Raw genomic sequence first — 24,439 nt, forward strand, 5'->3', positions numbered from 1 at the left:
AGGGCTGTGTGGGGTCAGGTTATGAAGCAAGAGTTTCTCTTCAGTGCTTCTCTCCCATTTTAAATTTAAGGTAATCCAAATTTTGCCATATCAATAAAGAGCTTCCATAGACTGGATATTGGCTTTTACATTTATTTCAACATTGTGTAGTTTTATTTCTTCTTTTTAGACATATTTTTTCCTTTGGGATAATTGCATCTTTCTTTAACCACAATTATGGAAACTATCATTGTGAGGGGAAGGAACTTGAGTTCTAATCTTGGAAGTTTTTTTTTCCCACATCCTATTCAAAATAAGCTCTCATGTTGAATTTCCTACTGATTCTACATGGAACCAGTTAGCAGAGGAAACTGAAATAATAATTACTAAAGGCTTGGAGAGTCTGAGACAGAAGAAACATAAAATGAAGTTATAATCATGTAGTCTTAAAGATACATTCACATCTCCACATTTCCCTTGCTGCCCAAATCATGGCATCTTAAGCAAGTGTCTCCCTTGTCCATGGGTGGGCTGTAAGAGGGAGATGAATTAATGGAATCAACTCTTATTAAGCTCTTATTACACTACAGGTGCACAGGTACGTAGTCCTACTTAAATTGAATCATTTAGCCCTCACAATAGGCTTGTAAACTTGGGATAATTATCCCACTTTAATGGCTGAGGAAACTAAGGTTTAGAATGTTTAAATAACTTGTTCAAAGCGCACAGCCCACAAATGGTAAGTGATAGTAAGTTTATCTGACTTTAAAGCTCATAAATAAGTGCCAGGGAAATCACTTCTTAAAAATTTCAAAGGAGATCCTCAGTAATTTAGCAAGACCCTGTTCCAAATTAAAAAAAAAATACACACACACACACACACACACACACACACACACACACACACACATTAGATCTGGTAGTGTAGCTCAGAGTTCAAATGCCCATTTCCCCTTAGCACCCTTAGCATATCTTTAGATTTTCCTCATTAAGCAAATGTTTTCCAGGTGAAATACTTCTTCCAAAACAATAAACTCAATCTTTCAACAGAGTGATATTTCTACACACTTAGAAAGCCAGAAAATCCCTTTCAGGTCAAATAAAAGATAAGCAAGTAACTCATTCTAAATTGAGTGTTTGTAGACTTGGTTCTAGTTCTGGCTTCCTATTAGATGTGGGATCTTATAGAACCACAGTTGTAATAAGGAGTTAAAATGGGTAGTCTTTGATGATTTTGCCTATTCCTAAAGCTATGACTTTTTAATCTAAGAACTACTGACTAGTTATTGGGTCTCTCTTCTACACCAGGTTCAGTGTTAGGCTCTGAGGGAATGTGGAAGTGAATGACAGAACACAAGACCTTCATCTAAAGAAACATGCCTCATTTGGGTGAACTGAGAGGTCATGAGGTTGTACACAAAAAATATTTTCAGATATTGGCAAGTGCTACAAAAAATTAAGACTAATAATCTTAGGTAGAGAGTAAGGAGAAAAAAGAGGACTTTTGATTGTGGCAAAATAGAAAGAAAATAAACTTTTCTGTATTACTTAATTTATCATGTACCAATAATTACACATGCCTCATGAAAATATAGGAAAAACAAATGAAAGAAAGAAAATGTGGTGAATCTGCAAAAAGGAATGTTGGAAATTACATATTTAGGCATGATTTTATTTTAAAATATGGAATATCTAAAATTCAGAGCCCATTACAATGTTTTTGCAAGTCGTTAGATGTCTTTTTTTCTCTTTAACTTACATTGTGAATAAATATTTCATGTTTGGAAGATAACTGAATTATCTCATGCAACCACACTAAGAGACTCTTAAACATAGCCCATGTTCTTGCCTTCAATTTTGAACAGATATTTAGTAAGTTCTTTCTTTCTTCAACTCACACTTCCTATAAGTTCTACCTATGAGTTCTGATTATGTCATGTGGAGTTAAATAGAATAAATTTAATCTCTCTTTTCTCATGTCAACTTTACATATATTTCTATTTTATTCTTGACATTTATAATAAGATTTTCTTTTTCAGACTAAATATCCTATTTCACTATCTGCTCTTTAAATTTTGAATTTGAATTTTATTCTTCTCTATTTCTCAACAATTTTAGAGAACATACCATTCTCCATCAGTATAAACATCTGGCACACCCCTTCCATACATACCATACATCCTAAGAAGCCAACTTACTCCCTCCACCCATTCCTGCCTTAGAAACCATGGTCTTTGTCAGCATTGTGATGGGGGGTGGTGTCAGACAAAATGGTATGGAAAACTTTGTTACAATAATTTCTTTTAGTAAGAATGTGGAATTCTAGTATCGTGATAATTTTTAAAAAGTAAAATTTCTGGGCAAGGTGGTGAATGCCTGTAATCCCAGTATTTGAGAGGCTTTAGAGAGGAGGATCTCAGGTTTGAGAACAACCTCAGCAATTTAGCAAGACCCTCAGCAACCTTCTGAGACCCTGTTTCAAAATAAAAAATAAAAAAGAAATGAGGGTGTAGCTCAGAGGGAGAATGCCCTGAATTCAATCCCCAGTACCCAAAACAAAACAAGCCTAAAATAAAGTGCACAATCTTCATATACCCCTAGCCCCATAGTGTTTATCTGACTCCTACTTTGAGAACTTCTACATCAAGAATAATTATTGCTCAAAAAAGGTGATCTCCCCAATTAACTTATGTCTTGCATTTTCCTGGTAAAGTGTTTTAGGTGAACAGTACCCATGTAACTTAACATTATGCCATTTTGTTTCTAAATCTAGGCAATCTTGTCCAAGCAGAAGTAAGATTGCTCTTCTATGTAGTAAGCAAGGTGAGAGAATTGATGGGGTTTGCAGTGGGATATGAACTTAATTGAACTGTATTAGCACAGGGGGAATTTGATCACTTGTCTGTGACGGCAAAGAGCTAAGCATTTCTCTGGGTTTGGCAGGGAATTACAACCTGTGTCTTTCGTTTTTTGGTAGACTGTGGGCGCCGCCCTGCTGCCCGCATGAATAAGAGGATCCTGGGGGGCCGGACGAGTCGTCCTGGAAGGTGGCCCTGGCAGTGCTCTCTGCAGAGTGAGCCCAGTGGACACATCTGTGGCTGTGTCCTCATTGCCAGGAAGTGGGTTCTCACAGTTGCCCACTGCTTTGAAGGGTAAGCTGCACTTTTTTTTTTTTTTTTTGGTCTGGATGGGATCATTTTGTCACTTGGGACTTCTCTGTGGTATATCTAATCCATGAAGCCACTTCAGTACCAAAGTCACAGCTGGCTTCCTTCTCAGGCCTGACTCTGCAAAGACTTTTCACCCTTGATGCACCTGTATTGAATGTGCAGCTCACTGATCGACAATACATGCATATCGCTTATGATGTATATCCTAAGTGGGAGGGAGAAGAGGGAAGAAGCTGAAAAGATGGGCTCCTAGCCAAGTTAGCCTCTTTTCTAGACCTCTTAACCACATTACATACATATGTATTTACACAGAGGTAATTTTTTTGGATACTACTGTGAGACCCAGATGTAGGATGAACTGGTGAGTAGTTTGGGAAGCAGAATTAGGGATGCAGTGTTGTATTATTAGTTAGGTTTCTCCAGAGAAACAGAACCAATTCTGTATCCATGGAGGACTGGTTCTAGGAACCCTACCCCAACACACACACTAAAATCTATGGTTGCTCAAATTTCTCATACAAAATGGACTATTATTTGCATGTAGCCTATGCATATTTTCTATAATAGTTTTAAATCTCTAGATTACTTATCACACCTAACACAATATGATTGTTATTGTAAATAGTTGTTCTACTAGGTTGTTTAAGAAATAATGATGATGAAAATAAGTCTCTATATGGTTAATATTCTTCTTTAAATACTTTCTGTTATTGGTTAAATTCATGAATGTGGTACTTGCAGATGTAAAGGATGGGTGTGTGTGTGTGTGTGTGTGTGTGTGTGTGTGTGTAGAAAGACAGCGAGAGAGAAAGAGAGGGAGAGGGAGAGGGAGAGGGAGAGGGAGGGAGGGAGAGAGAGAGAGAGAGAGAGAGAGAGAGAGAGAGAGAGAAAGAGAGAGAGGTTTTTTCTTTTAAGAAATTGGCTCATGTGATTGTGAAGGGTTGGTGAGTCCATAATCTGACCAGTTTAGCTGAGAGTGGAGATCCAGGCAAGATTTTTAACTAATGTCCGGAGACCGTTGGCTGCTGGTGGAATTCTTTCTTGCTTAGGAGAAATCAGTCTTCTTTCTATTAAAATCTCCAACTGATTGCTGAGCCCCACCTACATTATGTGGGGCAATCTACTTTACCCAAAGAATACTGTTTTAAACATTAATCGCACTCAAAAACACCTTCCCAGAAACATGCAGAATATTTGAGCAAATATTTGGGCACCATGACCCAGCCAAGTTGATACATAAAATTAGTTATTATATATCATAATATACTTGCAGGTAGCTGAAGAGTAGGACCAAGTTGAAACCTACCTCAACCAGACAAATGTCACTGCAGAGGGTCCCCATCTATTCCACCTATCTATTGCTGTATAATTAATTGTGTTATTATTATTGTTGTTGTTGTTATTTTGGTGCTAGGATTAAATCCAGGGGTGTTTTACCTCCAAGCTATACCCTTAGCCCTATTTTATTTTTTGAAACAGGGTTTCTCTGGGTTTCTGAGAGTCTCTCTAAATTGCTGAGGCTCACTTCCAAATTGTGATTCTCTTGTTTTAGTATTGGGATTACAGACATGTACCACCATGCTGTGTCATTTAGAAGCCCGTGCGCGTACACACACACACACACACACACACACACACACACACACACAATGCATATTTGCAAAATAAAAGAAAAATATAAACAGTAACAACTACCCAAACTTATTTATATATTTATTTATGTAGCACTTCTGGGACTAAACCCAGGGTCTTGCATATGCTGGCCAAGCGCTGTGCCACTGAGCTATACTTCAGCCCACCAAACATTTCTTTTCTCACAGAAGATTCAGGTGCGGGGTTCAGATGTTCAGATAGGCATAGTTGGTGCCAGCTGTCTGCTCAGCAACATCTGGGGCCTCTGCTGGAAGACTCTAAGGCTAGAAATGAGCCATCTGATGTCTGGCAGCAGTTGTTACAGCTTGGCCAGGGCCCGGGCTCCCATCATGGTGACCGGAGTCCTCCAGTGCCAGCTTCCCCAAAAGCCATCCAGGAGGAAGCTGTGTCATCTTCTGTAACTCAGCCTCCAAAGTCACATCACATCAGTTCTTCTGTGTGTTTGCTCAGAGCTGTCGGAAGCCCCTTCAGATTCAAAGGGAGGGAGGAGTGTTGAAGGATTTGAAAACAGATTTTAAAAACCACCATCACCACCCAAACCACCCATTTCATTCTATTTGTTTTTAATAATTTAGCTTTATTTCAGAATAATACTAAACAATAGCAAGGATGTGAGAGAAAAATAACCCACAGTTCCATTACCTAATTTAATTGCTAATTTTTATTTGACTAGGGTTGTTACTAGAAAAAAGCAATTTCAGTTTTTGCCATTTCCTAATAGTATTTTTTCTTTACTTTGCCACTTATTGTGTAATCATGGGTCAATTCATGAGTGGTCATTTCTTCATCAGCAAAAGGAAGAACATAACAGTCCCTACCTCACAAGGTTGGGGTGGGTATAAGGTGAACTTTTCTATATAAGATCTCAAGAATCATGCCTGGTATCAACCAGTAAGACCCTGATGAAGGTAGATGTTTCTTTTTTTAAAGAACTAAAAATGTATGTTGCTAAAAACATACATTATGCATTTCCCCCTTGCATTAAGGCAGGAGTATTTTTCTTTCTGCTAGTTCTATACATCTGCTGCACTTTGCCTCCCACCCTTTATCATCCTGAAGGTTCCCTTCTTATATCTTGGTGAGTGCTCCTCCATACCCATTAACATGTACCTTGTTCACAGGGTATCATTGCTTATTTTTACACTTGGAAATCATACACTATACTTCTGTTAGTTGCTTTCCCCATGTATCAGTGTATCATAATCATCCCTCCAGGTCAATTGATGCAGTTCTACCTTATTCTTTTGGAAAGGTAAGCAATATTCTGTCATAAATATTTACCATTACTTCTACTATTTTTCAGTTGATGGACATTTGGGTTAGTTTCGGTCTGCTGTTATTTTAACAATACTGCAATAATCCTTCTTATATGAAGCTACTCACCGATTGGCACTTTTGTTTCTACAGCATAAAGGCTGAAAACATTGATTTACCTCTATAAGGGGATTACAGAGAGGCCTCAATGAAGCTTCTTAAAAATTTTAGAGATGGTCATTGGTTTTGTTTCTTGAGGCGTAAGCCTCATGAGCAGACATACATTCAAACAAGTAATCAGAATACAAGTGATTATAAATGGAGATGTAGACATATCCAGTTATGATTGTTCTTTGGAAAAATAATACATAAAAACCAAACCAGTACCTCCTTTTAAGAACTTTTAAAATGTAAAATCAAGCCAGGCATGGTGGCGCATGCTTGTAATCCCTGCACTTGGGAGGCAGACACAAGAGGATCGCGCAGGTTCGAAGCCAGCCTTGCTGGCTTAAGAGACCCTGTTTTCAATGTTAAAAAAAATTATATATATATATTGTCTGGGGGTGTAGCCCGGAGGTATAAGGGTTTCCAGGAACCCCAGTATCACCAAAAAAAAAAAGTAAAACCAAGAATGATTGGAAGAGTCTGTACACTCCATCAAAAAATGGGCTGCAGTGTTATTGCTTTGGAAGAGGCCAGATGTTTTCAGATGCGTTTTCCAGTTCTGATTTGTAAGTCCACATTAAGTGGAAGATTATACTAGCAAAAGCACATTAATCAGTGGTAATTACCTAGATGAATCCAACAGTTCTTTAAGGAAATATCCTCTTTACATACTAGCTAATTCAAGGTCATCTTAGTCATTTCTGTGTGTGTGCCCAAGTTTCCCTTTTCACTGACGGATCTATAAAGTTCAAGGAAAATCTTTCAATAGAGAAAAAGTATGTGTTTGTAATTAAGGGGATGAATACAATATCAAAGGCCTCAATGAAACTTCATGGAACACTGAACAGAACTGTCAAGAAGGGCCGTCTATCCATACAAAGTTAGCTTCAAATAAGCCTTTGCGTGAATGTGTGCTAATAACCCTAATTCTATTTTACAATCTCTCCAGTGGCACTGTAAGCATTTCAGAACTTTTAATTGTAAGGCTTACTCTCTGCTGGGGCCATCAAATGCTGCAATTAATGAGATTTACTTCATATCCTGATTCCATGCTTTGGCATGGCCCAGCATGACCCATCTGTAGGTCTTTCCAGCCTGTCTCTTTTAATTACATTGGTGGGGGAAAAAAAGACAAATTTTTTTTGTTCTTCTGTGGAGAAATATTTAAAAATACCAAATGAAAATTAGAAGCATGAGATACTAAGTTGACCAGTACGCTATGCTCTAATACCAATCCAACCAAAGGATCTAAGGAAGAAAAGGCGTTGGCTTTCAGATGTAATTTAACAAGCAATTTAAGCATTTTCCCTGCTTTCTTAAACCTCTGAAAGACTGAAGGATGAACATCCTAGGCTGGCATACAACCAGCAATGGTCAGAAGCACCTAATTTCTTTACAGGATTTTCCTTCATGACCCATGTCTTGATTTCTACCACACCAGGTCTTCAGTCCCACAAGATTTGGGGTTGCTTGTCTGCACTTTCCTCCTTATTATCTCAGCCCATCAGTTTCCTCCTTAACTCCTTTCTTCAAGCTGACTTGATTCCTTGGAATCATCCCTTTAGTCTTTTTACTCTGTCAACATTTTCGTCCCCAGCTCTCTCTACTAGACACACCAGGCAGGCATCCCAAATGAGGGGGTTTTATCCTTTTTTGGTTCTGGAGATTGAACCATGATTAAATTAGAGACTGTACTGGAGAGTGAAGCATTTTAATTCCAAGCTATACCCCAAGCCCTTTTCAAATACATGTCTCCAGCCCAGCCTAGACTCACCCTCACTCCCTTGCCACCACCACCAACTTCAAGCATATGTATTTTACTGCTTAGTCGAATGTTCATTTAAATTTGTAATAGATATCATATTTGATATGACCAAAATAGAACTACCGATGCCTCTTGCTTCTCACCAATGAAATGGCTGTAGGCTTCATAAACTTCTACATTTTAATAAATATTTATTGTCTGACTAACCAACCCCTTCTTGGTGTTTCTTAGTAATCACATCTTGAGTTCAGAGTTGTTAGAAATGTTAACTGATCTCCAGATGGTCAGTGATCTCTCTCCCACTCTTCACATGCTGTGGTCTATAGAGCAGTTCAACATTTCAACGAACATTTTTATATTTCTAAAATTAAATCTATTTTTTAATCACACAGAAGATGAATCTTCCGGATATTGTCTGAAGATCATTTTCTTGAATGCAAAAAGCAGAAGAAAAGGAAGCTTTAAATAGTTTTGCTTTAATAGTTATCTATTAAGATTAAATTTGCCACGGAAAGCAATTTTCCTCTTTTCTTTTTGCACATCGTTTCACTAAGAAGCCATGTTTATTTTTTATTTTAGGCAAACTGTGCTTATTTTATGGCTAAGACTTTCTAGAGGTCACGTGCCACTTTTTGAGGTACATTTTCCAGTTTCATAGCTCTGGGATCCTTATGTATTCATGATTATTGTTTAGACATTTCTTCACTTCTTTACTTTCTGCAGTTATTTGTGCTGGCAGCATAAGAACGAGGCAGTTAATGCTCCTATCTCTGCTGAGCTATGTACTTGCTTTAAGCATTTCGGGACACATTATCATATCTGTATCTGTTTTAAAACATTCTGAAATACAATTCTCAAAGGTCTAGAATACATATTTAACTTAGCCCTTCTCTTCCTTTTTCTGGGCCTGAAAAACAGAATTGTCCACTTTCTGAAGTTTTTTCACTGATGTCTAGCGCCTCATCATACCCAAGAGATGATCAGTAAAAAGAACATTTCCTCTTGCCATCTGCTGCTGTATCACTCAACGAGTCTCTGCCCCTTCTATATGCTTTCCCTCCTGGGACCAGCACCTGGTTACTGAGCTGTTAGCTATGGATCCTACACACTCTTTCAGAGAAGTTTAGTAGGAAAAATGTGGTCTAGGGGTCCAAGGAACCAGCATTCTGTTCAGTTATCATCACATCCTATCTCTGTGACTTAAATGTCATTCATCTGTTTTCAGTCATTGCTTTCTCTCCTCTTAAGGGAGTTAAGGATTCTTACTTTCATCTCATCTCATAGTTGGTGCGAGGATCACTTGTGATAATGTGTGTGGAAATATTTGAAAAACTCTAGAGATCATATAAGAACGGAGAATCCAGACTGCTGATCTATTTATTTTTTGTGCATGTTTTAAAATTTTTATTCAGTCTTTAAAACTATGAATACTTTGTATAATATTTAGAATTTTGGCTTTCCTTCAAAGTCAGGTCAGACTGGGTATTTCAATAGGACAGCAACAGCTGTGGCTGAGAGGTAGATACCTGTCAGGACAGGCAGGGCCTCTGGCTTAACACAATCTCTATTTATTGATTTACACCCAGACCTTTCATGACTTAACTTTGTTTTTTGTTTTTTGTTTTTTTGATACTAAGGATTGAACTCAGGGGGCATTCTACTCATGAGCTAGAACCCCCTCCACCTTTTTTAAAATTATTTTTTATTGCCAGGCATGGTGGCACATGCTTATAATCCCCACACTTGGGAGGTGGAGACAGGAGGATCGCGCAGGTTCGAAGCGAGCCTCGCTGGCTTGAAAGACCCTGTTTCCAAATAAAAGTATAAAATAGGTCTGAGAGTGTAGCTCAGAAGTAGAAGGGTTTCCAGGAACCCCAGTACCACCAAAAATATTTTTTATTTTAATTTTGATTGTTATTATTATATATATATTTTTTGTGGTACTGGGAATGGAACCCTTCTACTTCTGGGCTACACTCCCAGACCTATTTTACATTTTTATTTGGAAACAGGGTCTCTTAAGCCAACGAGGCTGGCTTCGAACCTGCGCGATCCTCCTATCTCCGCCTCCCAAGCACAGGGATTATAAGCGTGCGCCACCACTCCCGGCAAAATTATTTTTTATTTTGAAACAGGTCTTTGTAAATTGCTAAGGCTGGCTTTGAAACTGCAATCCTCCTGTCTCAGCCTTCAAAGTACTGGGATTATTGGTATGTATGCCATGCCTGGCTTTCAACCTTTACTTTGTAAGCATCCTATTCTAAAGGCTGTTCATCTTGTCTGTTACAGATTATTTATATAAAATACTAACATAGCATAATTTGAAAAGTGAGTGGATCCTGAGATTTATAGAACAGCAATGATAACCATAATATAATATTTCTTTACTTAGTATAGATTTGGTAGCTTTCAGACTGTCTCTAAATCACCATTTAACTATGCTGTTCCTGGAGTATGTCTTGGAAAGCAGAGTGATTCCTATCTTAAGTCTTAATTATAAATGTTCACTTTTTACTTTGTCAAAAAAGAAAAAAAATTAAATACATGATGTTCAAGAAAATCAGAGAAGGTGAAGGAAAGGTAATTTTGTGCTCCTAAGGTAAGTATAGAAACTATCTAAATTTGACCAGCTAGGGCTGGGGATGTGACTCAGTGGTAGAACATTTCCTAGCATGCAAATAGCCCTATGTTCAATCGCTAGCACCTAAATAAATAAATAAATAACAGATTTGGCTAGCTGAATTAAGTGAAAATGTGACATTGATATGTCTATACTAGACCTGAGTGAGGCAAATTACAAATCCAAGTGTAACGTTATTGTATCTCAGTGTTCTGCCCACAATTCTGTTCTGCCTACAATTTCTTTGGGTCTTAATTTACAACTTCCTACCAAAATGGTGATATAATCACTGTCTGTTCCTATGTATTTTTCCACTAGGTACTCATGTGTCATCCATGTTGCCTGAAATTTTCTTTCTTCTTACTTTCACCTAGAAACAGGACTGTCTCTCCCTTTATTCCTGACTCATTCTCTCTAGTACATGCTTTATATGACAGTATGTATATCTCTACTTAAGGCATCCCTTTTAAATAATTCATTGTTGATTTTGTGTTTTTTTTCCAGACTTGTGGAAAACAATAAAAATATTTTATTTTCACATCCTGTTTATAATAACAAATAAAGAAAATTACCTTTACTGACTACAAGAAAAATGTGAATTTCCTGTGTATTTTTCTTTTCCTGTTTTTGTTGGGTGTTAATGCCATAAAATAGTAACTCATGTAGCAAGAAATTATTACGTAAGAATTAATAACATTAACCCCAATACAGTATTTAAGTGTGAAATTTTGATGTAATTTCATTTTGTTACAAATAACTCAAAATTTCCAATCATTTGAATATTGCTTATGATTTAAGCAGATAGATGAGTTTTTGTCGCAACCAAAACTTAGCAGCTCTGGTTCAAGGATAAGAAGCTATTAAATAGAAAGAAAATTAAAATAAATTGTTGCTTAATTTAAAATATCTTAAGTAATAGAATCTCAAGTGAATAATTAACTTTTTGACTTTCCATCTACTTACTCCTTTAGACAAAGAGGGAGGAGAAAGGAGGAGGAATGAAGGGAGAAAGGAAGGAAGGAAAGGGAAGAAAGATGGAAGGAAGGAGAGAAAAACATGTCAAGTGTCAACACTATGTGTAAATGACTTGGTAATACTATTTTGTAATACAAGATAACAAAATAGTACTTCCTGTAATGTATTATTGTTTCTTTAATTGACTATCTTCATGCAAATCTATAACCTGTATAAGCCAGGTTCATGTTTTTCTTGCTTATTTTTGCAATCTTTAGCACAATATTTGGCACAAGGGAATTGTTATATATCTATATCCTAGTCAATGAATGATATAAATTTTCTTTTGATATCACAGAAATTATTTTTCTTTAAAATGGAAAAAAATGTGCAGGATGAATGATTGTACAGTGGAGCTTTTTAGGAGTATGGCTCAAGCATTTGACAATACTAAAATCAGTTGGAGTATCATTGTGGGCCCCTGCTTCTCAGTCCTCTGAAGGCTCTGTCTGCCCTTTGGCTATTTGTCATGATCATGGTGAACAAAGGCATACCAAAGAAAGGTGAGCTGAAATACCGATTCAGAGGCCCCAGCCCAAGTGCTTCTGTTTTATTCAGTATGGGAGTGATACCTAAAGGACCAGTATTTAACTCCAAACCCCATGATTTCCTATTCAACCTGGGTTGAAAATCAGCCCAAGTGCTTCAGTTTCATGTGCTATGGAGTAATACCCAAAGGACTGGCATTAAAAAACTCCCCTGGACAATTTTGTATTTTGAAAAGTACTGGCCTAGAAAATCAAGTCAGCCTACTTCAGCTGATTTGATCACCAGCTTCCATCTGGGATGTGGTAGACTGGCTGGGTTACAGTATCATACTCCAAAGGAGTGTCCACTTTAAAACCATCCCCCTCTCCAGTATTATCATCCATCAAATGATCTCAGCCCACTTTGGAGAAGGGACACTGTGAAAAGAAGATGGCAAGAAGGGAGCGATAAATAATGAGCCTTGTTTGCACAGTTGGACCCTACCATTAATAAATGTACGTCTACTCATCACGGAATAAATAATTATTAAGAGCCCACTTGTCATGGTCAACATCTCACGACTATCATCCAAAAGACCTGACCGCACAATTTAGAGGAAAGAAGACTCATTTGCTCACAGTTTCTTGATGATTTCCAGTTTCGTCCATGTGAGCTGGGTTCATGTATGTCAGGGCAGGCAGGAGGAAGCAGAGAGAGGAAGAGCTTACCAGCTCTGCTCCTCACATTATGGAGACAGAGAGAGTGAGAGAGCACGGCCCTTTTCTCACATTGTAGACTCCAGAAACAGAACAAGCAAGGGATCAGGAGCAATATATGACCCCCAAGGCTACACCCCAGGGGTCCACCTTCTCCAGCCACATCCTGCCTGCCTAGGTTACCACTGTGATGGATTTATCTACTGATGAGACTAAAGCCCTCAGGATTTGACTATATCAACCCTGAGCTCATCAGGGACATTCTATTTCTGACCATAATACCTCTACATGCCTGTCCCCAGACCCTATGAATATAGCAATGAACAAAACCAACAAGGTTCCTACTCCTACACAGATAATACTTTGTGGGGCAGAAAAAGTAGAAAAATAAGTGTATCAATGTCATTGGCATCAGTGAATACTATGAAAAGAAAATTAAAGCAGGGAAAGAGTAGAGAGTGATGCAGCTAGGGTAAGAGTTAAGAGTACTTAAGGAAAATAGCTCTGAGAAGGTGATATTTGAGTTGCTACCAGGATAAAGAGAAAGGGTAAATGTATAAACCATGTGAGAGATGGGGGGGACAGCAAGAAAAGGGCCACTGAGTGGGGGAAGCCCTTGGCAGGTCCAAAAAGACCAAGGAGAAAAGGAAGAAAAAAACACCCTTGGGATTGAAATGTAGCACATTTTATAGGATCGCAGAGCCCAGAAATAGGGTCTAATACTTATCTGAAGTGTGTTTTAGTTCTTTGAGAATTAGGACCAGGAGATCTGATTTTATTTTTAAAAGATTACTCTGATGGCTGTGAGGAAAGAGTTCTATGGGCTAAGATTAGAAAAAGGGTCACCATCTTGGAAGCAATTGAAGTGTTCCAAGTAGCACTTAGATGAGGATTGTAACAGTGGGGGAGGGAGAGACAACAGGATGCTGGAGTGTATCAATTGAATCTTATACCTAACATTAAATGTAAGATTCAGCCGGGCGTGGTGGCACATGTTTGTAATCCCCACGCTTGGGAGGCGGAGACAGGAGGATCGCACGGGTTTGAAGCCAGCCACGCTGGCTTAAGAGACCCTGTATCCAAATAAAAATATAAAAAATAGGTGTCTGGGAGTGAAGCCTGGAGGTAGAAAGGTTTCCAGGAACCCCAGTACTACCAAAAAAAAAAAAAAAAAGTAAGATTCAACTGGGCCTGGTAATCATGATTTTCAACTACTGTAAAATTAAATATGACTGCTGAAACAATATCATATATGTGCTAAGCCCTTAACAAATCTTGCTTATTATCAAACATCCAAGTGAGCATGTTGAGTAGAAAACTGGGCAGTAAAGTCTGCAGGTCAGGGGAGTGGATGGAACTGGAGATATACATTTTTGAGTCACCAAGGCATGAGTGGTATTTAAAGCTCTACCTGTCATTAAACCTGAACAGATTTGTGTGTGTGTGCGCGTATGTGTCTGTACACACACAAATGGGGATAGAACCAAGGGGCCTTCTACCTCCGGCTACACTCCCAGACCTATTTTATATTTTTATTTGGAAACAGGGTCTCACTGAGGTGCTGAGATCCTCACTAAGTAGCTAAGGCTGGCTTCAAACAGGCGCCATTCTCCTGTCTCAACCTCTCAAGTACTCGGATTACAAGTGTGTGCAACCATGCCTGGCTAAACCTGAACAGATTTTATTTTCAAGAGTAACCCTATTAAAAAAAATAATAACCCTATTCAAAAAGCATGAGCTTTGCTTTCCATAACAATAATACTGACCTAAACATCATTTGGGCCATTCTATGAATACTTCTTACAATATACAATGATATACTGGAAGGTAGGCATGGAAATGGCCATTTTTTTACATAAATATTAAAAGAAGCACATGTGATATTAAAAGGATAAATTAGAGTTAATATGCCATTTACTCTTGTATTGCTATTTTAGGCGAGAAAATGCTGCTGTTTGGAAAGTGGTACTAGGCATCAACAACTTGGACCACCCATCCACATTCATGCAGACCCGCTTTGTGAAGACCATCATCCTGCACCCTCGCTATAGCCGGGCCGTGGTGGACTATGACATCAGCATCGTGGAGCTGAGCGAAGACATCAATGAGACAAGCTATGTTCGGCCTGTCTGCTTACCAAGCCGGGAGCAGTCTCTAGAACCAGATACATACTGCTATATCACAGGATGGGGCCACATGGGCAACAAAAGTAAGCCAGAATCATCAGTAGCACTTGCCTTTCAACTTGTAACTGAAATATGCACTTAACCTTTGCCCATGAATTCCTGTTTTCACTTATGAAAATACAGCTACAAGTGATGAATACTTGGTGGGTCAGTTTTAGGCAGCATTCTTACTGCTATAACCCAAAATACCTGACAACCACAAGTTAGAGGAAGGAAGATTTATTTGCTCACAGTTATGGAGATTTCTCTCTCTCTTTCTCTGAGAGAGAGAGAGAGAGAGAGAGAGAGAGAGAGAGAGAGAGAGAGTGTGTGTGTGTGTGTGTGTGTGTGTGTGTGTGTGCTCATTCTATTTTGTATTGGCTTGTAAATAAGACCCAAGGCTGTAGGTCCTTAAGGCATGATAATGGGGAGTAGAGAGAGGGTTCGAGCAAAATTCTTCAGCTGGTCCAGTCTGGGACACACACACACACACACACACACACACACACACACACACACGTACACATACACAGAGGCTATAGTTGGCCATGCCCCCAGTAACCCTTGCTGGAGCAGCCCTAACACACACTCTACCTTAGCCACACCCCCAGAAATCCTTTGAGCATGGCTGTCTCCAGAGCATGAGGTCTAGGGAACATTTTACATTCAAACTATGACAGTCACACTCTCCCTTTCATGCCTGTTGGAGACATAATTGATGCATGGTGACACTTAAACCTGGTCAGTTCACATGTAACATCAAAAATCCCTCTACAGACCTCAAACTTTTTCCTCAAGGAAACTACTGCCATTTTTTTGGAGCTTCCATGTTAGATGAGATCTATCACTGATCCCTGCTCTGGACTGACTCTACCAATGCTGTGGTCTGTCTGGGTAGAGTCACTCAAAGGCTCTACAGAGCAGTCAGGAAATTCCACTTCTGTAGTCAAGCTGTACAGTCACATTTTCAATTCTGTGTTATGATTTGGTCATATCTATATCTGTAACCCAAACTGTAGGTCCTTCCAGAAAGAAAAATTGATTTGCTATTTTCTTACTCAATTGATTGAAATGGTTTGGCTCTGGAGACGATTTAAACATAAAACACAGAAATTTTAAAAATTTTACTGCTTACTCTCAGTCCCCCAAAGGACTCTTTCTTCCTGTTTGAGCTCTTTGAGGTTTAGAAGAAGAATTGAGTCTATGAGACATTTCCTTTAGCTATAAGCATGGGCCATTCTGACATCGAGAACACTGACATGACTCTCAGGAATGATAATGTATCTTGGCATCCTGTTATTGACTTAGGAACTGCCAATGTGAAGCAACATTATTTTCTTAACATTTAACCAGATACATTTTCAGCTAAGTTGAATTTATTTCTATAGGAAATTATGGAAATCTATGTTAGGCAATGGAAAAGAAAGGTCAATTAACAAAAATCAATGACTTTTTCAGAAAAAACTCACATGTAAGAATTTTGAAGTCAATGTTAGACATATGATGTCACCATTCTTGCACATCTTGGTTTATAAGAGCTGTGATTAATTTTGTAATATAGGGGCAGAATATACTATACATTGCCTCTGGTTTTGATCTTTCTACATTATCCATATCAAACTTAGATCAATAGTATAATATTACTCACTCACACAATAGAACTAATAAGGAATAAAGAGTAAAAGTCTTGCCGGGCGTGGTGGCGCATGCTTGTAATCCCTGCGCTAGGGAGGCTGAAACAGGAGGATTGCACAGATTCGAAGCCAGCCTCAGCTACTTAGTGAGACCCTATTTCCAAATAAAATACAAAATACGTCTGGGTGTATAGCCTGGAGGTAGTAAGCCTCTGGGTTCCATCCCGAGTACCACCAAAGAGAAAAAAATAAAGAGTAAAAGTCTGAACTCATTCAGATGCTCTCTGGTTGACTCTGACTTCTAGTTTGTTACAAAGTGGGGAAAAAAAATAGCAACAAACTCGCAAGATGTTTGTAAAGATAAAAGGTGGTAAGGCCTGGTCAGTGAATGAGTGCCTGGCCTAGTACTACCCAGTAAATGTCAGCTACTGTTCTTACTGTTGCTCTATTGACAACTTGTGACACATTCTCTATCTGCAGCACATCAATTTTTCCAAAAATGATTATTTCTTCCACTAAAGCACCTTTTACATATTTGCTGCTTCCTCTTCACTATTTAAAGGAACAATGTGTCTAATTTTGTAGAATGGCTAAGCAGCAAAAGACTGATGTTGTTTTGTTTCAAGAAATCCACTATCATTCTGCAAGAACTTTGAAGCAAAATGAAACTAGTATAGTCTGTCACTACCAAGGGATGGTTTTGTCCTTTTGACATATCTCTGTCATATCCTCTAGGATTAATGGTTCTTCCATCAACAATGGTCCCTGAAGCACATGGTGCAGTGTGTTCTCTTCACGAAGGCTAGGGCAAGATTTCCTGTTATATTTCACAGGCATGGCTAAGCTGAGCTGGCACTGAGCTGGCAGCCTCTTGTCTGGAGCAGAGCTCTGGCTTGTGTTTGTTCCCTTTCCATTAAAGTAGCTGTTGTTCTTGCTGTAGCATTTGATAGAGAGGAAGAGAACAAGTCTTTGCCTCAAGTTTTTCACTACGAAAATAAAGGGATTTCATCAGGGGATTGCTGTGAATATTTCAAATTAGAGAATTCTGATCCCAAACAAGCCTTGTCTTTGAAATAACATTTCAAGTAAAAAAACATGCTTCTCTTCCTATGAGAATGTTCATATATTTTTCCTTTCATATTTAGCTTTGTTCAATTTTGAGTCATTTTACTACTCATCTATTTTTTTTATTTCTTCTTTCTATACCCCCCAGTGCCTTTTAAGCTGCAAGAGGGAGAGGTCCGCATCATTTCTCTGGAGCAGTGCCAGTCCTACTTTGACATGAAGACCATCACCACCCGGATGATATGCGCCGGCTATGAGTCGGGCACAGTTGACTCCTGCATGGTAAATTGCTCTCTGGTTACCCAGGAGATTCGGTTCAGCAGTCATTTCAGTGAGCCTGTGTAAACTTAATGTTATTCACACGTGGTCCGATGGGAACATTTTTGAAAATCACTTGTTTGCCAGGTGCTTAATAGTTCACAATGTATTCTCCATCCAGTACCCAGGCAATCCCCTCAATAACCTCCTTCTCTGTGTTCAAGTTGCCTTCAGCTGTCTACTGATGGGGAGTAACACCCCATTCAACAACAGGAGGGAAAAACAATGGTTTCAGTTCAGCTCATTGGACCGTTTTAGTGTTTAGGAAGAATGAGATTGTTAAGAGGAGCAAGTGGTAACCATAGCACCAAGCTGGCTTCCTGAAGCAGCAGAGAACACAGGGCAGTCCCAGCCATAAGGATGATGGCATCAGGGCATACGCCAAGATCTCATCTTCCAGGGTATGTGACAGGAGTGTTTTAGGAGTGATCACCTGGCTTGTCTGGACCCTCATTACCCCTCTTTGAAATGCCAGCGTTTCCTGCAATGTCACTGACTTCAACATTTAGACACTCAGATTCTGGACCACAACAGTTTGCCAAGCATGTCCTCCAGCAGTACAAGGAAGTATTTTTATTTTTACTTAAATACTTGTGACTCTTATACTGAAAAAACAGAGAAGACAGTTGGTCCTCAACATTGCTATACATAACCTTTATTGTTTGGAAAAGATCAGATTATCACCCCACACACATACACATTTTAATATTGAAGAGATACAGCAATGTTATTATCACTAACCCAACACAATCAAGTGACAATTCTGATGGTTCCTTTCAAAGTGGAAAATCAGAGAATTGGAAATAGTCCAGAGGCAATTCCTGACATAACTCTCATTGGAAATGGGGAGGCAGTTGGCTCCCTGGGAGTTTCATGTAGGTCACCCACCTTTCTACCACATGGCCACAGGTATTCAAGCTGAGATGGACAGTGGTGAGAGAAGTCCTTTCTTTTGGTACAGAGACATAGGTTTGATTTCCCATGCCAAAAAAATGTTTTGTTTTATGGTGTTAGGAATCAAACCCAGTGCATCAATTATGTTAGGAAAGCACTCTACCACTCACTGAGCTACTTCTCCAGTCTCCAAACTAAGATATTTTAAGAGTATCACGAAATAGTGCTTGAAGCATAGGATTTGCAACCCGGAAGACCTGGTTGGGTCCCATCTCTGACAGTTAAGAACAATGTAATCTGAAGATATTATCTAACCTCTATAGATAGTTTGCCATGAGGAAAATGGGTTTTTATGAGGATTTCTGACTTAATATAAGTGAGAGCTCCTATCTGTCATATATCTGAATACAATATCTGGCACCACCACACTCAGCTTCAAAATGCTTTCTAATAACTCATTTCATTCTTATAATCATCCACAGAGTAGTATCATTGTTTTTCATTAACAGATCAGGAAAACAAGAAACAGGGCATGGTGCACATGCCTGTAATCCAAGTACTTAGGAGGCTCAGACAGGAGGATTGCAGCTTTGAAGCCAGCCTTAGTAACTTAGGCCCTCAGCCTGCTTCAAAATAAAAAATAAAATAGAGCTGGGCATGTAGCTTAGGTGTAGAATACCCTTGGGTTTAATCTACAGTAACACACACACATACATACACACACATACACACACATGAGAGAGAGAGAGAGAGAGAGAGAGAGAGAGAGAGAGCGAGCGAGCGCGCGAGAGAGCGCACAGAAAGATTAATTTATCCCAGATCAGCCAGCACTAAGGCAGTGGATTGAGGCTCCTAAACCAGACAGCCTGTCTTCAGGGCCTGTGTGCTCAGCCACTCTGCTAGCCCAATAGCGATGATTAACATGAAAACACTCTCCTCTACCCCAGTGTGATTTGGAGGTCTACCAAGACCTAGCACCATTGTTCAAGGTTGTCTCCTGGTAATTACTATGTTACTATGGAGGAGACAGAGGTCATTCTTTGAAAGGGAATTGTAGGCCCAAGCATAGCCACAGGCGTGTGCATTTTGTGATGTCTAATAGGGACGAGGTCCTGCCAACTTCTTTAGTAGTGGGAATTCAGTGCTGTGGGTCTTTTAAATCATACCAGATGTCTGTATCACAACATCCAGAAAGAAAATAAAACAACGAAACATAAAACAAACAAAAGCTACTTTTTGCTAGACAGCAAATTTGTACACCACAACTTCTTTTATGTGTATGTGAGGGGGCACTGGGGATTAAACCCAGAGGCATTCTACCTCTGAGCTATACCCCTACCCTGATTTTAATTCTTATTTGTAAATAATAAGGATTAAAAAAGTAAATGTTTTTGGGAAACATTTTTCTCCCAGTGCATAGGATCAAACCCAGGACCATGCTAGGTGAGTGTATACCACTAAGCTATATCCCCCATCCTTACGAAGTTGCAGATGGTCTCTACATTGTCGAGGCTGTCTTCTAACCTGTGTACCTCCTGTTTCAGCTTCCCAAGTACTAGGATTACAAGTGTGCGACACCACACCCGGCTTGTACACCAGAACTTCTGTCAGATGACATACATTATCTTTATTTAATTGCATACATGGGGCCCACTGAAAGGCTTGCGTCTTTCTGAAGGTCTATATACCATGTGGCTAAGAACATAAGCTTTGGCCTAAAGCCCAATCTTATTGGAGAAGAAAAGAGGATATAAAAGACCAACCAGGTGGCTCCGTAGCTATGTTCTTCCTTTCAGTTTGAAGTGATGCTTCTTTACCTTGTTTCCCACCTAATGGAACATCAACCAGACTCACTAAGCCTCCCTCAAAACCTCCATCTGGAAGTAATCATGTATTCATCTGAAGTCCCTTTCATAATAGTCCTTAGATTTTGCTTCCTATAATTTTTTTTTTTTTTTACTGTACTGGGGATTGAATGCAGAGAGTTCTACCTCTGAGTTACACTTCCAGCCATATTTCTAAATTTTGAAACAGAGTCTCCCCAAGTTACTGCTCACTGGTCTCCAATCTGCAATCCTCCTATCTCAGCCACCCAAGTACTGGATTGCAGGCATGTACTATGTGCCCAACCTATAAGGTTATTCTTTCTACCCAAGCAGATATTTGACTGTTCTGGGACAAAAATCATGCCTTTTAAATTGATGGAGTACCTAGGACCAAACCTGATGAAGAGTACATGTTTTGTAATTATCTGGCTCACTTTCTGATGTAGATGAGGAAGTGCTGGCGTGTCCCCTTTGAATCACACTATAGAGTAAGCATAGTTCACTTTAAATAATTGAGCATCTAGTGTTTACTTTAAGGGAAGTTGAAATTAGTTTGCAAAATATGTCTAATAAAAATGTTTCTGGGAGGACTGGGGATATAGCTTAGTGGTAGACACTCGCTTAGCAAGGTCCTGGGTTTGATCCTGTGTACTACGAGAAATATGTTTCTAGGAAATTTTACTGTTTTTTTTTTTTAATTCAATTAGGCTTTCAGGCAGAAATAGTTATTCAGCCTTTTTCAAGGTCTATGCTTGTTCTTTAGGATTAGGGTATGGGAATGTTCTACATTTAAAGGTCACTACTTTTCCAAAAGTATGCCACACACTCCAAAATTCAATTTTGTTTTCATAGCAGTAATACTTACTGACATTCACAAGAAGCACACAGCCCAGGAGACACGGGGGAGGTGTCCTCGTCACACTGCCTGGGTCGAGTCCTGGCTCTGCCAGTGTGCAAGTTGCTTTGCCTGGGCTTCAGCTGCATGGTCTCTAAAAGGGACAGAATAACTATCAAGTCTTAGGGATTCTGTGAAAACAAAATGGGCTAATACATGGGAAATGTTTACAAGACTACCAATAAACATTATTTTTATTACTTTCCAATACTACCGAGTAGGAAGACCATACAGATGCTTCCAAGTTTGAAAATCTCATAGGGCAAGTAGTACTTTTTAACTTTCTGCAATAAATGTCCGTACTTTGTTATTTTTGTAGGGCGTCTACTTCTCTCTTTTAAGACAGTGTAAGATATATCTCTCTTGCCGAGGCATAGCAAGTATTAATGCTTGCAATACCATAGTGCTTTAAAGTTATTTTATTAGTGCATCGCAATCACAGGTCATGAGGTTCAATGAGGGGAAAACACACACGGACATAGTTCTTGATGCGTTTCCTTCTGTACCCTCCTCGGCTTCCCCCTCCGCCTTCTCTGTACATGTTGGTGAAGCTGGTAGGAATAATTCGCATGTTACCATAGTATTATTTGAACTGATTCCTTCCTCAGGCCTCCCTCTTCCGTTTCTAATTCCCTCCTCCAAGACCCTTCCTTTGCTTTGCAGGTCTCCCTCTATATGAAGTCCCTTATGTTTCCTCTTTCCTCTCTAGCTTCCACATAGGAGAGAAAACGTGTAACAACACAGACTGTTCTACTGTTAACTGTATTGGGGGGAAAGCACTGACCTGAACTCTATCAGAAAACCTAAATTTGGATATTAAGGTTAAAATTTATGCATATAAAATATAGACTAAAAAGGAACAAAAATACCTCACTGTAAACATTTCTTCAATGCTATTTTTTATTAAAATATGCCAGATGCAAATGTCTTAAGAACTATTAAGAAATGCAATTAAGGGATTTAAAATTGTGTTATACTTAATGCATTCACCCATATAGTACAGAATGTTTTTGTAGTAGCGATTCTGTGAGAAAAAAAAAAATTTTTTTTTTTTGGTAGTAGAGATTGTATCCCATTTTGGGGTATTCACTATAATCATAAACTTAAAGAATAAGGTCGATTATGAGATAAAATTTCTTCTGACATATAAAGTTTATAAAAATAGTATGACATATTTTGGCAAGTACAGAAATGACTAAAAAAATGTCTGCTGATTGCTGATATCATGGGAAGACTATAATCTCGTCCCAAGCTACCTCATCCTTTTCAAGATACAATGCACAGTATTCATGGGAAAGTTATTCATTCAGTGGGGGAAGCACACTCCCTCCACAGCTGACAATAAGAACTCTAGAAATTTCCCAAGAAGTGAGTTAAGCTAGGTCTGTCTTTATTGCCTAACAATACAAAATCTGGATAACATGGACACCACCGGGGCCCTGAAATCCCAGTGACTAAATGACCACTGCTTTTCATTACAGGGTGACAGTGGTGGGCCTCTTGTTTGTGAGCAGCCTGGAGGACAGTGGACATTATTTGGATTGACCTCATGGGGCTCCGTCTGCTTTTCCAAGGTCCTGGGTCCTGGTGTGTATAGCAATGTGTCCTACTTCATTGAATGGATTGAGAGACAAATATATATCCAGACCTTTCTCCTAAAATAATTCTGAGAATGATCAGAAAAACATTTTGCCAGCAATGCTCCAAGAGAATGGCCTTCTCGACTGTGAAGAGCTTCCTGCAGAGAGCAGTACAGAGGTACTTTTCACGGACAAGGAAGCTAAATGTGCACTGTCAATGTTCATGTTTGTTTTAAGATCAATTTTTATCCAGCTTTTTAAAATTTTATTTTCTCCTATTTCAAATTTGATGAAAAGCTTTAAAAAACAAAGCAAAGCAGGTTTTGTTCTTTTGCCAGGCCTACTCTTAAATGTAGCATGAAATTATCAACTCTGTAGAGACTTAAAATAATGCAGGCCCTCGGGTAACAGGTTATGGAAAATTCCCTTTTACTCTATCACAAAAAGGCCAACTAATCTCCAGTTTACTCTCTTTCTCAAGCATAGTAGCTTAGGGGCAAATTTCAATATTAACATTGGAAACTGGCTTTTGATAATTTAAAAGCCAAGTTAATTTACATGCTTAAATTATTTACTCCTTACTCTTCTAAAGTTTGCATAATTCTGAAAACTCATGAAAGACAGAAATAAAAGACCAATACCATTAATTTGGGTAGCTGAAATCACAAGTCAAATTGAATGCAAAGTTCTCTAAACATTCAGATGAACACTTGCATTAGAATCTTGCCCGTTCTAGATTTAGATCAAGTTTATAAATTTACAGAAAAGTCTCCATAGAACTTTCCCTATTGCTGGGGCTTTTCCAGTATATGTCAGTTGGCTGCTTGAGACTTCAACAACTAGGTTTTGCCTATGTGAACATAAAGTGGAGATTAACCTTTCTAGAGGGAAACCTGCTATAGATTAGGGGAACAGCAATGTTTTTAAAAGAAAATTAAATTGTACTCCATCCTCAATTAAATAAGAAAGTTTAGTTTTCCTGTGTTCCTCCATACCAATAAAGTACAGAAATATATTTCATAGCACAGTAAAACTTTGCATGCAGTAAAACATTTTGTAATTTCCCCCTAATGATGTCTAACATCTGGTGTTGCCATTTCTTCTCATTGATAATTAAAACAAAAATTTAAAGATGCTTTTAAGCACTAGGCCACGTTACGCAAATCAGTTTCCGAAGCAATTAGTGGTTAAAAGTACTTTTCCTCAGGAAAAAGCTTCAAAACACGCATCCTCATATATGCCTAATTTAATTAGTTGG

The 24,439-nt window shown here is 38.8% G+C and overlaps 1 protein-coding gene across 1 annotated transcript in view; it reads left to right on the forward strand.

Moving 5' to 3' along the window:
* Positions 1-23,265, forward strand: part of CORIN (corin, serine peptidase) — a gene marked incomplete at both ends in the record, with an annotated part of 277,623 nt that extends 254,358 nt beyond the window's left edge. The window contains 5 exons of the mRNA XM_080697928.1: positions 2,753-2,802; positions 2,957-3,131; positions 14,742-15,013; positions 17,817-17,950; positions 23,083-23,265. Coding sequence (XP_080554054.1) covers positions 2,753-2,802; positions 2,957-3,131; positions 14,742-15,013; positions 17,817-17,950; positions 23,083-23,265 — 814 coding nt within the window. The remainder of the gene's footprint in view (positions 1-2,752; positions 2,803-2,956; positions 3,132-14,741; positions 15,014-17,816; positions 17,951-23,082) is intronic.
* Positions 23,266-24,439: the final 1,174 nt, after the last annotated feature.

This window comes from Muscardinus avellanarius (assembly GCF_963383645.1).
Source record: "Muscardinus avellanarius genome assembly, chromosome: 6".
Classification (NCBI taxonomy): domain Eukaryota; kingdom Metazoa; phylum Chordata; class Mammalia; order Rodentia; family Gliridae; genus Muscardinus; species Muscardinus avellanarius.